We start from the raw sequence: 12,411 nt of genomic DNA, 5'->3' as shown, positions 1-12,411 counted from the left end.
TAATACTGTAATATTGTTAACTACTTATTTTCTCTTCAAATGTGCTAAACACTTTTTAATTGGTGGCAGAGGGAATGGTAATGGCTGGACTTGTGCAAGCCTGTCTTTCATCTGCAGAACTACAGTTCCAGATCAAAGGCTCCCAACTTCTTGGAGCGTACTGGTATGGCACAGCAGTGAAAATCTTCGTAACAGGCAGGGAGCTGTCTGAGGCCTGCCTCAGTTCAGCTCACCTTACTCACCATGGCTATAGAAGCAGCAGCTGCCATTCACAGACACAAAGGTTATAAAATTAAGACACTGGTCCCTGGTTTGCAGCAGAATGAAAGAAGGGCAAACACAGTGAGACTACTACGCAAATAGGGAAAACAATCTAATAAAATATAAACATAAATTCTATATTTTCAGGGAAGTAAAATATCAAATATTGTCACTAAAAACAACAGTGGATGCAGTGAAATTTTGCCCCTTGTGTCTACACACCCTATTTATCTGACTTTATTCAGGAAAAAAAAATAGTCACAGTTAGGGTGTTGTGTTTGACATATGGCCCACAAAACCCTGTACTAAAAAAACTACGTACAAGATATCAGGGGCAAGTAACTAAGAAAAATGTAAATACTAATATGCCATACAACTTGTATGGATGTTCTTTCTGCATCTCCACTGGAAGATTTTCAGAGCAGTAAAATTGAAAAAGGTTGGAAACAACGGCCGTAGCAATCCAATCGCAAAGCAAAAGAGCTCTCTAGAGTGAGTCATTTGAAATTAAGTTGTGCCTTACAGTTTATTCTTGCCAGTTCCAACAATGCAGTCAAAACACTTCCCACACTAAAAGCTGGACTCTTGTCGAGCCACCAACAAGAAATGGTGCCATATCAGCAAAGCAAACTGGGCATGCCATCACCCTTTTTCCAGCAGTAATACTCCTGCCAAACAAGAAACTGAATTACTCGCATAATATTGGAGAAAATAATTAAATATGATTTCATTCCATTCTAACACTATGTTTTATTTTTAGCAAACTGTTGTTTACTCTCCAGTATTTTTCCTTTGTCTTTCCCAGTATGCTCTTGAAATGGGTATGGAAATCAACTGCGTTCACAAATAGCAATGCTGTACTTCAGCATTCCTTGAAACCAAAGGCTTGTTTACACCTTGAATTAATTTGTAGTTAACATTTTATGCAGGCACTTTTATTTTACTGTATATCAGAAAGGAACTAATCAAGAAAAACTGCACATGCAAACAAACACTAATGTAGGGTAACAAGGCTCTGTGCAAAATCTTCCACAGGAGTGATACCACAGAGCAAACAGAAGGTGGAGAACTGCAGAGCTTTGCTGTTTCAGAAGCAGAAGTTCATGGGTCATTCAGGTCTCTTGTTCTTATGGCCATTCTTTTTAATTCTCAAGCTAACGGTTATTGGAAGAGGCAGCAGCAGCCTATACCATAGCTACAGGAACACGTCAGTAGAAAATGAAGCAAGCAGAAGAAAGTATAATCTGATAGTGTACTTGCATATTAATGTTCCTACTTCTCCCTCCCCAAAATCCACAGCATTCCATGTACTGAAAGGATGAGGTATCAATATCTAGTTTGATTAATTCATTGAAATCTAAGGTCATCACAAATTTTCCTTTTCTCTTTTGCACAAATGCATGTTCTAATATGCCATTTAAACTGGAATTGAGCTTAGCAGTAATACATGCTATTTAAGAACATCACAGATTTCTCAAAGTAGCTACAAAGCAAAATCTGTTTGGAATTGCTCAGTTTTACGCACGGAGGTTTCTGCATGAGTTGGCAGCTATATTTACATTTCCTATTTATACAGCAACTTACATCCATGTTTTACAAACACGAAGGAATAAACTTTGTAACTGCCTTGTGAAACACATCTCTATTTTCGAACTGACAAGACTCACACAAAGAAAGGGATAAATGCCTTGTGTAGGATCAAGTCAATTAATAGTTAGAATCTATATTTTCAGAGCTGGAGCCTAGCATCTGTGCCTTCTTTGCATATAGAAGCAGTCACTTATCTTGAAACAGTCATAAGATTGGTCATGTCATTCAAGGTTTTGTACACAACCAAGTTATCCATGTAGCAACAAAGTGAGCAAAGTTTAAAAATAAATGAGTTCAGATCAAATCAAATGCAAACAGAAATGCTTTTGAGAAAGAAATGAACAAAATATCTGAAACCATTTGAATGGTCAGTTTGACTCAGAAAAAGAAATTTTGCTTTTTCTTCTATGATGCAGAGTATGGTGGTCCAAAACCCCTTCAAAACTCAAATTTTGAAACAATGCTTTAAAATTAGACTTCGGGTATATCTTTCCTTACTGATGCTGTTTTCATCTACTGGACTTCACTGAAGGAAGGGGAAGACTTCAAGTGCCCTGTCCCCCAACATGCAGCTGGAATACTTGGCCACAACATGATTCTTTCCCAGTGAAGGACTGAGATAAGTCCAGAAAGAGCCCTCTGCCCAAGGGGGATCACTAGGGCAATATGGTAAATACCCCTGCTCTCCCAGCACACCACTTAATCTTCTGCTAGGGAGAATAGCTTCCAACCCACAGACTAAGAAGTTTTATAACAACCTACTGGGCAAATTCTGACTTGGGGTGGGGGAAGGGGGGCAGAGGGAACAGTGAGGGTAGAAAGCAGGGAGCTGATCAATTTTGTGAAGGAAGGAGAGGACTGGATGAAAAAAAGGTACTGATGAAGCACGCTACAGATCCTATGTCTAGGTTAGATATCCTACAGCACAGCAGCACAGAGCACTGCAAGGAATGGGCTCCTTTTGATTTTGTATCATACATGCTACTAAATGAAAATACCTAGCAGTTCAGCTACTGAGAGAATGCATCTTTGTTACAGTTAAGAACAATAATGTACTGCTGAGATTTGGCTTTTGTCTGCTAGCGCTTTATTAGATCTTTGACTTCTCCCCGGATCTCACTGTGTGCCGCTTGCTGTGAAACTCTAGCAAATGCTCAGTATGACTGTTGTGTCTGGCATCTAATGCCCACTGCAACTAACCACGTAACCATGTAGCCATGTAAGCATAATTAATCACTCCATGTATTCTCAAGAACTGTCCACAGGGTCTGCAGAACATTTAGCACTGGCCTGAAACCTCAAAGTGCTCGGCAGATAACTGTTTAGCAGCCAGGGCTGTAGGACTCAGGCTGGCATGGAAGACCTGCTTTGCCTAGAAACAGAAAGTCTCTGAAGCACGAGTGTTCAGATCAAAATCCTGCAAATCACAACTTCATGCAGGTTTAGTTTCTGATTCTATACGATGCCTTCAGATACGACTTAATTTACTAATTTAATTTAAAATCTCATGTAGTTCATATTAGTTAAAAACAAATTGAGTATTTCCATCATACTCATACTTTGCTAGTGGTAATAGCATACAGCCATCGTCTACACTAATTACAAGACCTTGCTGGATTCCTTGTTTGTGTGATACTAAAGTCCTGTAAGATTTCAGTGAGTCACTGACCTCTGGCAGCAGCAGTAACAGGAATACTTTGCACTTGCACAGCACCTTTCATCTTAGAGCGCTCCTGAAACACACATTCTTCTTATGGTCCTGTGACACAGAGGCAGGCATCCGAATACACTTCAAAGCCAGATGAACTGTGGCACAATGAGGTTACAAAACCTGGCCCAAATCCCTCCAAATGCTTGTTCTGAAAGTCCAGACAATAACACTTACCCCAAAAATGAGCTTCATAAAGTATTAATCAAAATGTTTAACCCCCTACCAGTTTGCAAATGGCATGGACAGAAGATAAGCTCACTAATTCTTTTTGATACATTATTCATGACTTGTTCAGCTTTTCTGGCAACTTTTTATTTTTTTTTAAAGGAAAAACAAAGAGAAATGCATTTAAATACAAGAAAAAAAGGTTTGTTTTTTGAACAATTATTAGGAAAAAATATATATATATTAGAATCCAAAATCTGTATCACCTCCTTTATAGTTCACCTGCCTGATCCCAGCTACTGAACTGTGCTCAGTTCCCTGCAGGACACAAACTCTCCTGTGATTTCAGGAGAAACTGGCAGTTGGACTCTGCTTGCCTGGGTTCAGTTTCCAAGTAGCTGCATGCCACTGAACACTATGTCTGCATGCCTAATAGTAGTGTTTGAAAATAAAATTACCCAGCCAACATCAGTTGAAAGTAAAGATTCAGAGCCCAGCTGCATTGTAGTGTGAAAGGACGAAGCACCCTTGTTCCAGTAGATAACTAGAGCAAATAAGGGACCACTGCAGATAGGTCATTGAGGGTCCAGATACTGCAAAATATTGCCATCTGCCTGATCTCTCCCATGAGCAGCAGACTGTCACCAGTTGCACTTGCAAACTATATTTTGTCCTGCTGGAGGCTAACAGTGCACTTCTGAGGAAGCCATTTAAATAAACTGCACCTCACCTCAACCCCTTGGTAATAGTTTTAATACAATACATAAACTACAGATTAGCCCATCACGGAATACATGAGCAGCTCTGAAAGTGTGTTACAAAGAAAACTGACGAGGAAAGCAACAGATTTCTGAATGCATGGGGTTACAGCAGTGCTATTTGCTGGGTGAGTTGTTTGAGGCTGTGCTCCACTTCCCCGCATGGCAGCAACTGATCTATTTCCTTCCAAGCAAGTACACTTAACATTTTCCATAGAAGTCAGGAATTTTAGTGCAAATCCTGATCCAAAGCACCCAGTAATAGTGAATCCAGGGATGAGGTTCTAAGAGTGAAACCCTCTTGCAGGCAAAATGAAGGGGCTAACCTCTCTTCTGCTGGTGGCAAACTCTTTGGATAAATGCTCTGTCCTGCGCATTTGTGGGTATACATAAGGATAAGTAAATAAACACATACCTGCACATGCATGCATACACACAAACACACTGTTTCTGCAGAAAAGGGAAAATGAAGCAAAATATTTGGGATTATTTTCCTGAAGGCCTTTCTCTCAGAAGAAAATTTCCTAAAAGATATGTGAATAAATTGTAGGAGAAATGGGTTGCAGAAGGTAATGGAAATGGATCAGAAATGGTTTACTTCACCAGTCTGCTGGCAATTTACCCCGTCATACATCAGGATTACTTTTTTTAGTACAAAAAGATATCAGGTATTTGTCTAAGAAGGTTTCACAAGGTGAACAGACGAGGTCAGATGACCGAACTGGAATAGCTCTGTAATACAGCCTTGGCATGAAGTGCTGCTGGATGAGGGTTCCAGGGTCACCAGGAGACTCCTCTCTGGCTACAGTGGCGCTGAGCAAACTGCAGGAGATGAGCCTGCCAGCTTTCGTGAGCACTGCTCCAGCATTTTTTACTTCCTACCAACTAAACAAAATTGTCAAAGAAAACATATGGTATAGGACAAGGATGGCAGTCACAAAAGACGTTCTGCAAGTACTCTGTATCCCTTAAAGTTGCAAGAAATCCAGAGACGGCAACATTAACAACTATCTGGCAGCTTCCTACTGATGCTGGCTGTTAAACAAAACTAATTGACACCCAGAAAAGTCCCTCCAGTAAAAAAAGACTGACTTTGTTTTGCACTCTTCAGACCCAGGCTAATATTGTTACGTTTTGTTACAAAGGCTGTGCTTTGAATACTTCTTCTAAATACCCTTAAATACTCCTGCTTGAGAAAGCAATGTATGAATACAAACTATCAAAAAGGTTTCTGACTTAAGGTATTTTTAAACACCTTTTCCTTCCTGCTCATGCAACGTGCATTCTCTGCCTCATTTTTGCAATCATCTCTTACTTCTGATCTCTAGTTCTCCTGTTTCTTTTACAGTACAGTCCAGAGGGGTTCACTTTACTTCGTGATAATTTGACTGTCATTATCATTCCTAGAAATCTTTTTTATCCAAAGCGTACATTCACTGAGGGACATACCGGAGCCCCTTCAGAGCTATCAGTTGTCACATCCATTCTTTTATATGGCTTCCTTTCAAGCCTGTTATTAAGATTATTACAGTTTTGGAGAGCAGAAAGGTGACTGGCTCAGAAAGCCAATGTATTTTCAGTGACACAAGTTCTAATATCCTATGGGTGTTAAAAATAATGCATGTAATACAAGTAAAACTTCAAGTACGTATGCAATTACTGTCCTTTTGACAGTAAGAGGATTTCTTCTGACCTGGAGTGACTTTGTCCCTGCCTCAGTTTCCTGAATTCCACATAGGTAAGCTCCCACTGGGCCGGTACAGAATGCCTCTTTCCAGCTCCTATTACTAATCATAGGTTTTCTTCAGCAGTCTCGCTACTTGCTAGATTTTTCCCTCTTTAATTAAACACCTATCCAGACACCCATCTCAAAAATAGATACCCTAACACCCCCAGAAGGCCAGTCTCAACCTATGCCACAGCTATCAAACAAAATCCACTTTCTCAGATGTTTTTTTTTTTTGCACGCTGCTGTGAAAGATAGATACGATAGATAAGTACCATCCACATATTAACATCCCTGCTGTGTAACTCATTCCAGATCGGATAGAAGAGCCCTCACTTATACAATTGCAGTCTTTTGTTTGCTATTTTTTCATATTCTAGTCCAGAGCATACCGAAGACGGGATGTTTCTAACAGGTTGATGTGGGTTTTGAATGAAGCTGACCTTGTATGAATTAACTGAATATACGCACCTGTCACATGGCATTTGCTGAACGAACTATTTTCAATTTAACTTCTGTTGTACGCTATTTATGTGGCATAGTTATTAGCATTTAAGTCACCATTTCCCTTGTTGTTTCTACCTTTTCTTTTTTTCCCTAAGCATGATTTACAAAAGACTGATTCAGTAGGAAAGTACTCAGTTGTTTTCATATCATCGCTTATTTAAAGGACTGGGAAGCAAAATGAGATTAAGATAAGCATGATAAACACTCGATAACTGTTTTTTCCTACTGTAATACGTGTCCTTTGGTTTTCCTCTTCATAAACAGGTGAAAGTACGCATTAGTTTTCTGGTATCTTTGCTTACGGAGTATGGGAGCAGGTGCCTACTCTGGTTAGAAACCAAGAGCTTCTGAGCAAAACTGAGTGATCTGGAGCAAGTAGAAAAGCTGTATATGATGCAATTCTTATTGTGGCTGCCCAGTTTAATATCATGAGAGTACAGTGTCCTAGTAAAAAGGTGGTGTGTGCCCCTGTATCACAGCCAGACACATGGCTGGGGCCTCACTTGTCATAAACACCAAACGGAGAGACCACAAAGCTCTCTGCAGCATGATGCTATGACAGATGAGCATCCTTAATGAAGAGCAAAAGAGCAGAGGACATCAAGTACGAAAGGTAGTAAGCCGGGATCAGGACATCCTGGGATTCCCCACAACACTCGGGTATCTGAGCAGGGTTGAGGTGCACATACCCGCTAGCTGTCTCAAGCAGGCCCGCGGCCAGCCGGAGCGCAGCAGCACGGGGTCACCGGCCGCAGACCCGCGGCGCCCCCGGGCCGGCCGCTATCCGCCCTCCCTTCGGGTCGGCCCCGCGGGGGGACCGCGCCGCTGCGGCAGCGCCGGGCGGGGACGGGGGAAAGAAGCGCAGAACCCCTCGAACGCATTATGTAATGTCACGTTATATAATCCCGAAATAATTCCCGGGGGAATTAAAAAGTCCTTCCCCGTCAGCCTGAGGTCGGGGCAGCCCCGGTGCTCCCGGGCTGGCGGCAGAAGACGGCGGGGCCCGGCCCGGCTGCGCTTTGCGTCGCGTCCCTGCCCGCTGCGGCCCTGGGGGAGGGCGGGCGGCGGCGCCTTACCTGCTCCCCGAAGTCGATGGCGATGTTGGTGATGCCCAGAGGGACCAGGAAGCGGATGAGGGGCCAGTAGTTAGTGAGCGCTGGAAATTTCACCATAGTCCCAGCTGCGCGGTGGCCCCAAGCACATCTGCCGCCGCGGGAGACCGCGAGGGAGGACGCCGGGACGAAGGATGAAAGGGCAGAGGAGGAGGAGGGCGCTGCGTGTCCGCGTGCGGGAGGACGGGAGCGGCGAGGTGGACGCGGACCCCCGGACGCCGAGGCCGTCGCTCGCTGCTCGGCGCGGCCCTGCCGGGTGCTGGCTGGCGGCGGGCGCTGTGCTGCCGCCTCAGCAGGAGACCCGGGAGATCAAGTCCATCACCGCTGCCCTCCTCCCACACAACAATGATCCGCCGCCGCCGCCGCTGCCGCCGCCGGAAAAAAAAAGAGGAGGGACGCGGCCGCCAGCCTCTTCTGCGGGCAGCGCTGCCATCCTCGGGGCGCGGGGGCAAGGGGAAGGGCGCGGAGCGGGCCCCCCCCCGCCCCGCCTGACGCTCGCCGGCGGCAGGGCGACGGCCGCGGCGCCGCGGAGGAAAACACCGCCCTGCCCTCCCCTTCCCTCCCCTCCCCTCCCCGCCGCCGCCGCCGCCGCCGCCGCGGGGCCGGCGCAGGCCGCGGGGCCGCGGTGCCGGGCCGAACGCCGCCGGGGGCCCGGGCCGAGGCGGCGGAGCGAGGCGGGCAGCCGTGCGGTGGGGCCCAGCCGCTCGGCGCCGCTCTCCGCGCCGGGAGCCCGAAACACGTGGGTTTGACACACGCACCGCACACGGTCTGCCTGGCGGCGGCAGAGGGAGAAAGAGCGGCACCGAGCGGCTCCTCCTGACGCCGGAGCGCCGGCGCGGTACCCCCAGCCGGGCGGGCTGCCTCAGCCGGGGCTTCTGACCCCGGCACCTGTCAGCCGGCAGGGCGGGGAGGGGGCCCGCGGGCGCTGTGCCCACTCTACGCCGCCCGGGGCCATCTTGAGGCGGTGGGCGTCGGCGTGGCGGCCGGCGCGCCATGGGTCGGGTGCGGGCCGGTTTCCGTTGTCTTTCAGTTCTCGCAAGCAGAAGGCCCAGCGAGAGCACCGCAGTACTGTGTGAGAGTCTTCTAGCTGCGAGTGCCGGGCAGCCCCAGCTCCCTGCAGGGCCTGCTGCACAGTCTCACGATGCCTGTTTGTTTGATGCCAGCCCTCCTAATGCAACTGGATGCAAACGGAGCTGTGGTGCTACAGGGCTGCTGGCTGCTTCGTGCCCTGTGCAGGGGTGGAATCAGAATCATTAAGGTTGGAGAAGACCTCTAAGACCGTCTAGTCCAACCATTAACCCGCTACCACCATGCCCGCTCAACCATGTCCACCCATGCCACATCTCCACATTTCTTGAACACCTCCAGAGTTGATGATTCCACACCTCCCTGGGTAGCCTATTCCAGCAATTCATCACTTTTTCTGAGAATGAATTTTTCCTGATACCCAACCTGAACCTCCCCTGGTGCAACTTGAAGCCATTTCCTCTCATTCTATTGCTGTTACCTGGGAGAAGAGGCCGACCTCCACCTCACCACAACCTTTCAGGGAGTTGTAGAGAACAATAAAGTCTCCCCTGATTCTCTAGACTGAATAATCCCAGCTCCTTCATCTGCTCCCAATAAGAATTGTGCTTCAGATCCTCCACCAGTTTCATTTTCCTTCGCTGGCTGTGCCCCAGGGCCTTGATGTCTTTCTTATAGTGAGGGGCCCAAAACTGAACACAGTCCTCGAGTACTTCTTTGCCACCTGCACACACTGCTTGCTGATGTTCACTGGCTGTTAGCTAACATCCTCAGATCCTTTTACTCTGTGGTACTCAAGCAGCAAGAGAAAAGCTGAGTGGGATCTGTCGCTAGTCCTCAACGAAGGAGATGTCTAGTCCATGGCTTTTCATCTGGTATAAAGTGCATTATCTCTCTTATTTGTATAAAGGGAGAATGTCTGCCAGTATCCTCTGTTCATTTTTTTCAAAGTCTCTGCCTGAGTTCTGGACAAAAGGAATGTGTTTGAGGCCCAGCCCTGGTCCTTGTAGACTGAGAGCACACATGGCTTTCCGACCCACAGCACTGAAAAACTGAGAGGCTCTTTCAGTTCAGTGGATAGGAGGAAAGACACAAAGCCCTTCTAAGAATTTTACGGAAGTTTCTCAACATTTTAAAACTCACATGGGGATTTTGCGGTCTCATTACAATTGAGTTTTCCGGTAGCATTTAGCAAATTATGTCACCTTTCACATCTCAAGAAGACAATGGTCAAAAAGAGGAGCTGGCAAAGAGTTCAGGAAGGCTGAGGTCATGCGATGACTGATGTCTGCATCTGATCCTCAGAGAAGCAAAGCACAGCAGAGGAGTGGTGGGCAGATGTCCTAGCCAAAGGCTTGTATGAAACATTCACATTAGAAAGATCCCTTCCATGTGTTTTGGAGAGTCAATGGGAGCTCAGAAGATCTGAACAGGCAGATGTGAGGCCATGGAGTGGAGTGACAGCTGACATGGCAAAGCCAGCCTGCTGCTAGAGGTTTTGTCCCTCCCATGGCTGGAGCTGTCTCACCTCATAGCCTTCATGCCAGTACAGGGCATGGCCTTCCTTGTGGCACACAGGATTCAACTCAAAATGCTTATGATCTTTGTGAGGATGCAAACATGCCTGTGAATCAATTAACATACCACAGGCATAGTGTCATAGGATTGAGGCCATGTAATGTGTGAAGCAGGAGGACAATAAACTGAGAGACTGCGTATGTATTTTTGTACTAACAGCAACATTATCTTCGATAAGAATGTCCCCTTCTTTGTCCTATGGTGAGTGTATGGCATGCTCCTGAAGCATAAATGAGAGTAAATCATTAAAGCATAAATCATTCTCAGTGCCTCACCGTGACCTGTGGCTGCACCCATGTGAATGTTTCGTGATTATTTTTCAAGGTTGTGGTGAAAAGTACAAACTCGTTTGTTTTCCAAAGAAAGTAAACTGTAAGATCTGCTCTAGGTAGGTACCTATCTAACCCCCTCCAGGTCTTGCTAGAAATCGTGAGGCTTTGAATCAGTAGCTGGTCCGTAGGACCACTTTGAACCAAAGCCATGATGGGGAACATTGAGTCCAACCAACTTGACTGAACTTAGGCTGAAGTAGAAACTCCAAGGTGGAGGTAAGGGTTCTAGTGCTAGCTGCCTTTCTTCACTTGCTCATGTCAGCTGAACAGAACTGCCTGCCAGGTTAGATACAGCCTCTGTCTATGTTTATGTGCCAGGTTGCAGATGACCCGTGTAGTAGGGGCCTTTCTTTGAAGGAAGTCTCGTGGCTTTTGAAGACAAGATTAGATGTATCTCAAAGCATTAAATCAATATTTGATTCTCTCTCCTGAGAGAATTTGGTTTTAGATAACTGTATCACCAGTAATGTATTTATTCCTGATAAGACTAGGTTTTACTGTGTGTGAGGTCATTCCTCATTGTCATAGGTCTGAGAAAAACTTAAAACTGAAACTGCAGAATAACATTGTTCAGAACTCTGTACTTTTACATATTTTCTAGTTAAAGTTACTGTTTTGTTTCATTTCAGAGGGATTTTTTTTAGGGGAAAGAAACCTTTCGTGCTTTCCCTAAATCAGAAAAGAAGTGGCAGAGGAGCCTCCAAACTGCTTGTAAATGCACAATTTTAACTTGCCATCTGGAGTTTTCAGGTGAGCCGATGTTTGAGAACTGCCTCTTCTCATGTCCAGCAAAAACAAACCACCACAAAATTAAAACTTCCTAAATCAAAACATTTCAGCATTGCACATGTGCCTCACAGTACTAATTATAAAGCATCCATAGTGATTAATTACTTTGTCATGAAATTATGCTCAGGCCTGGAAATTCTGAGACACCTGAGCAGTTTAATGGAGTGTGACTGAAGTAGGTTCATTTGGGATTTTATTATGTATTCATAAGGTAGTTGATACTTCTTAGCACCAGTAGATAGTGGATCAGATCCCTTAAATCTGCTATTAATTTCCATCTGATTAGGTCACTTCAGAGCTCTGCTTAACTTTTTATCTTCCTACTGCCTAAAGAAATAGAATAGTTTCACTTTAAGAACGGTTTCCATTTAGCTCATAATCTGTACTGAGGTGTCCTGGGAAAATGTTCACAAAACTGATTCTCTCTGAGTTCTATATATTAAAAATATTAAAAGTTTTTAATAAACAGTTGGGCTATTTTTTAGGTTTGTCTGTCTGTCTTCTCATTCATCTCTTCTGTTTATGGAATGAATGTGGTTCTTGTGTGCTTCTTTTCCAGTCCAGATCATATTTACGGTCATAAAACATAGTCCCTCGGATTCATTACAGAAACAAAATTGTATTTGGAACCTAAGAACAAGAACAGTTTCTTACATCTTGAAGTCAGTAGTTTGCTCAGCTGATGAGCTGAGGAAATAGGTCATTTTAGCTGTCTTGGGCAAAAAGCAGTGATTACTAATCGTTTCCTTTCTAGCATGTTTTCTGTTACACTACATTACTTACTCATATACCAAACACTGTCTGTTTGTTTAATGGAATAATAAGACACAGAGAGGACAGCAGGAAATAATTAGAC

At 45.0% G+C, this 12,411-nt stretch overlaps 1 protein-coding gene across 1 annotated transcript in view; it reads right to left on the bottom strand.

Annotated features, from left to right (window-relative positions):
• ANKH (ANKH inorganic pyrophosphate transport regulator) overlaps nt 1-7,928 on the bottom strand; it is a 101,430-nt gene extending 93,502 nt beyond the window's left edge. Inside the window, exon 1 of the mRNA XM_085220436.1 lies at nt 7,795-7,928. Coding sequence (XP_085076562.1) covers nt 7,795-7,890 — 96 coding nt within the window. The 5' untranslated portion in view covers nt 7,891-7,928. The remainder of the gene's footprint in view (nt 1-7,794) is intronic.
• Nucleotides 7,929-12,411: the final 4,483 nt, after the last annotated feature.

Source organism: Meleagris gallopavo, chromosome 3, assembly GCF_905368555.1.
Source record: "Meleagris gallopavo chromosome 3, MGAL_WU_HG_1.1, whole genome shotgun sequence".
Classification (NCBI taxonomy): Eukaryota; Metazoa; Chordata; class Aves; order Galliformes; family Phasianidae; genus Meleagris; species Meleagris gallopavo.
The sequence above is the reverse complement of the archived record's forward strand: the minus strand, read 5'-3'. Positions and strand labels throughout refer to the sequence as shown.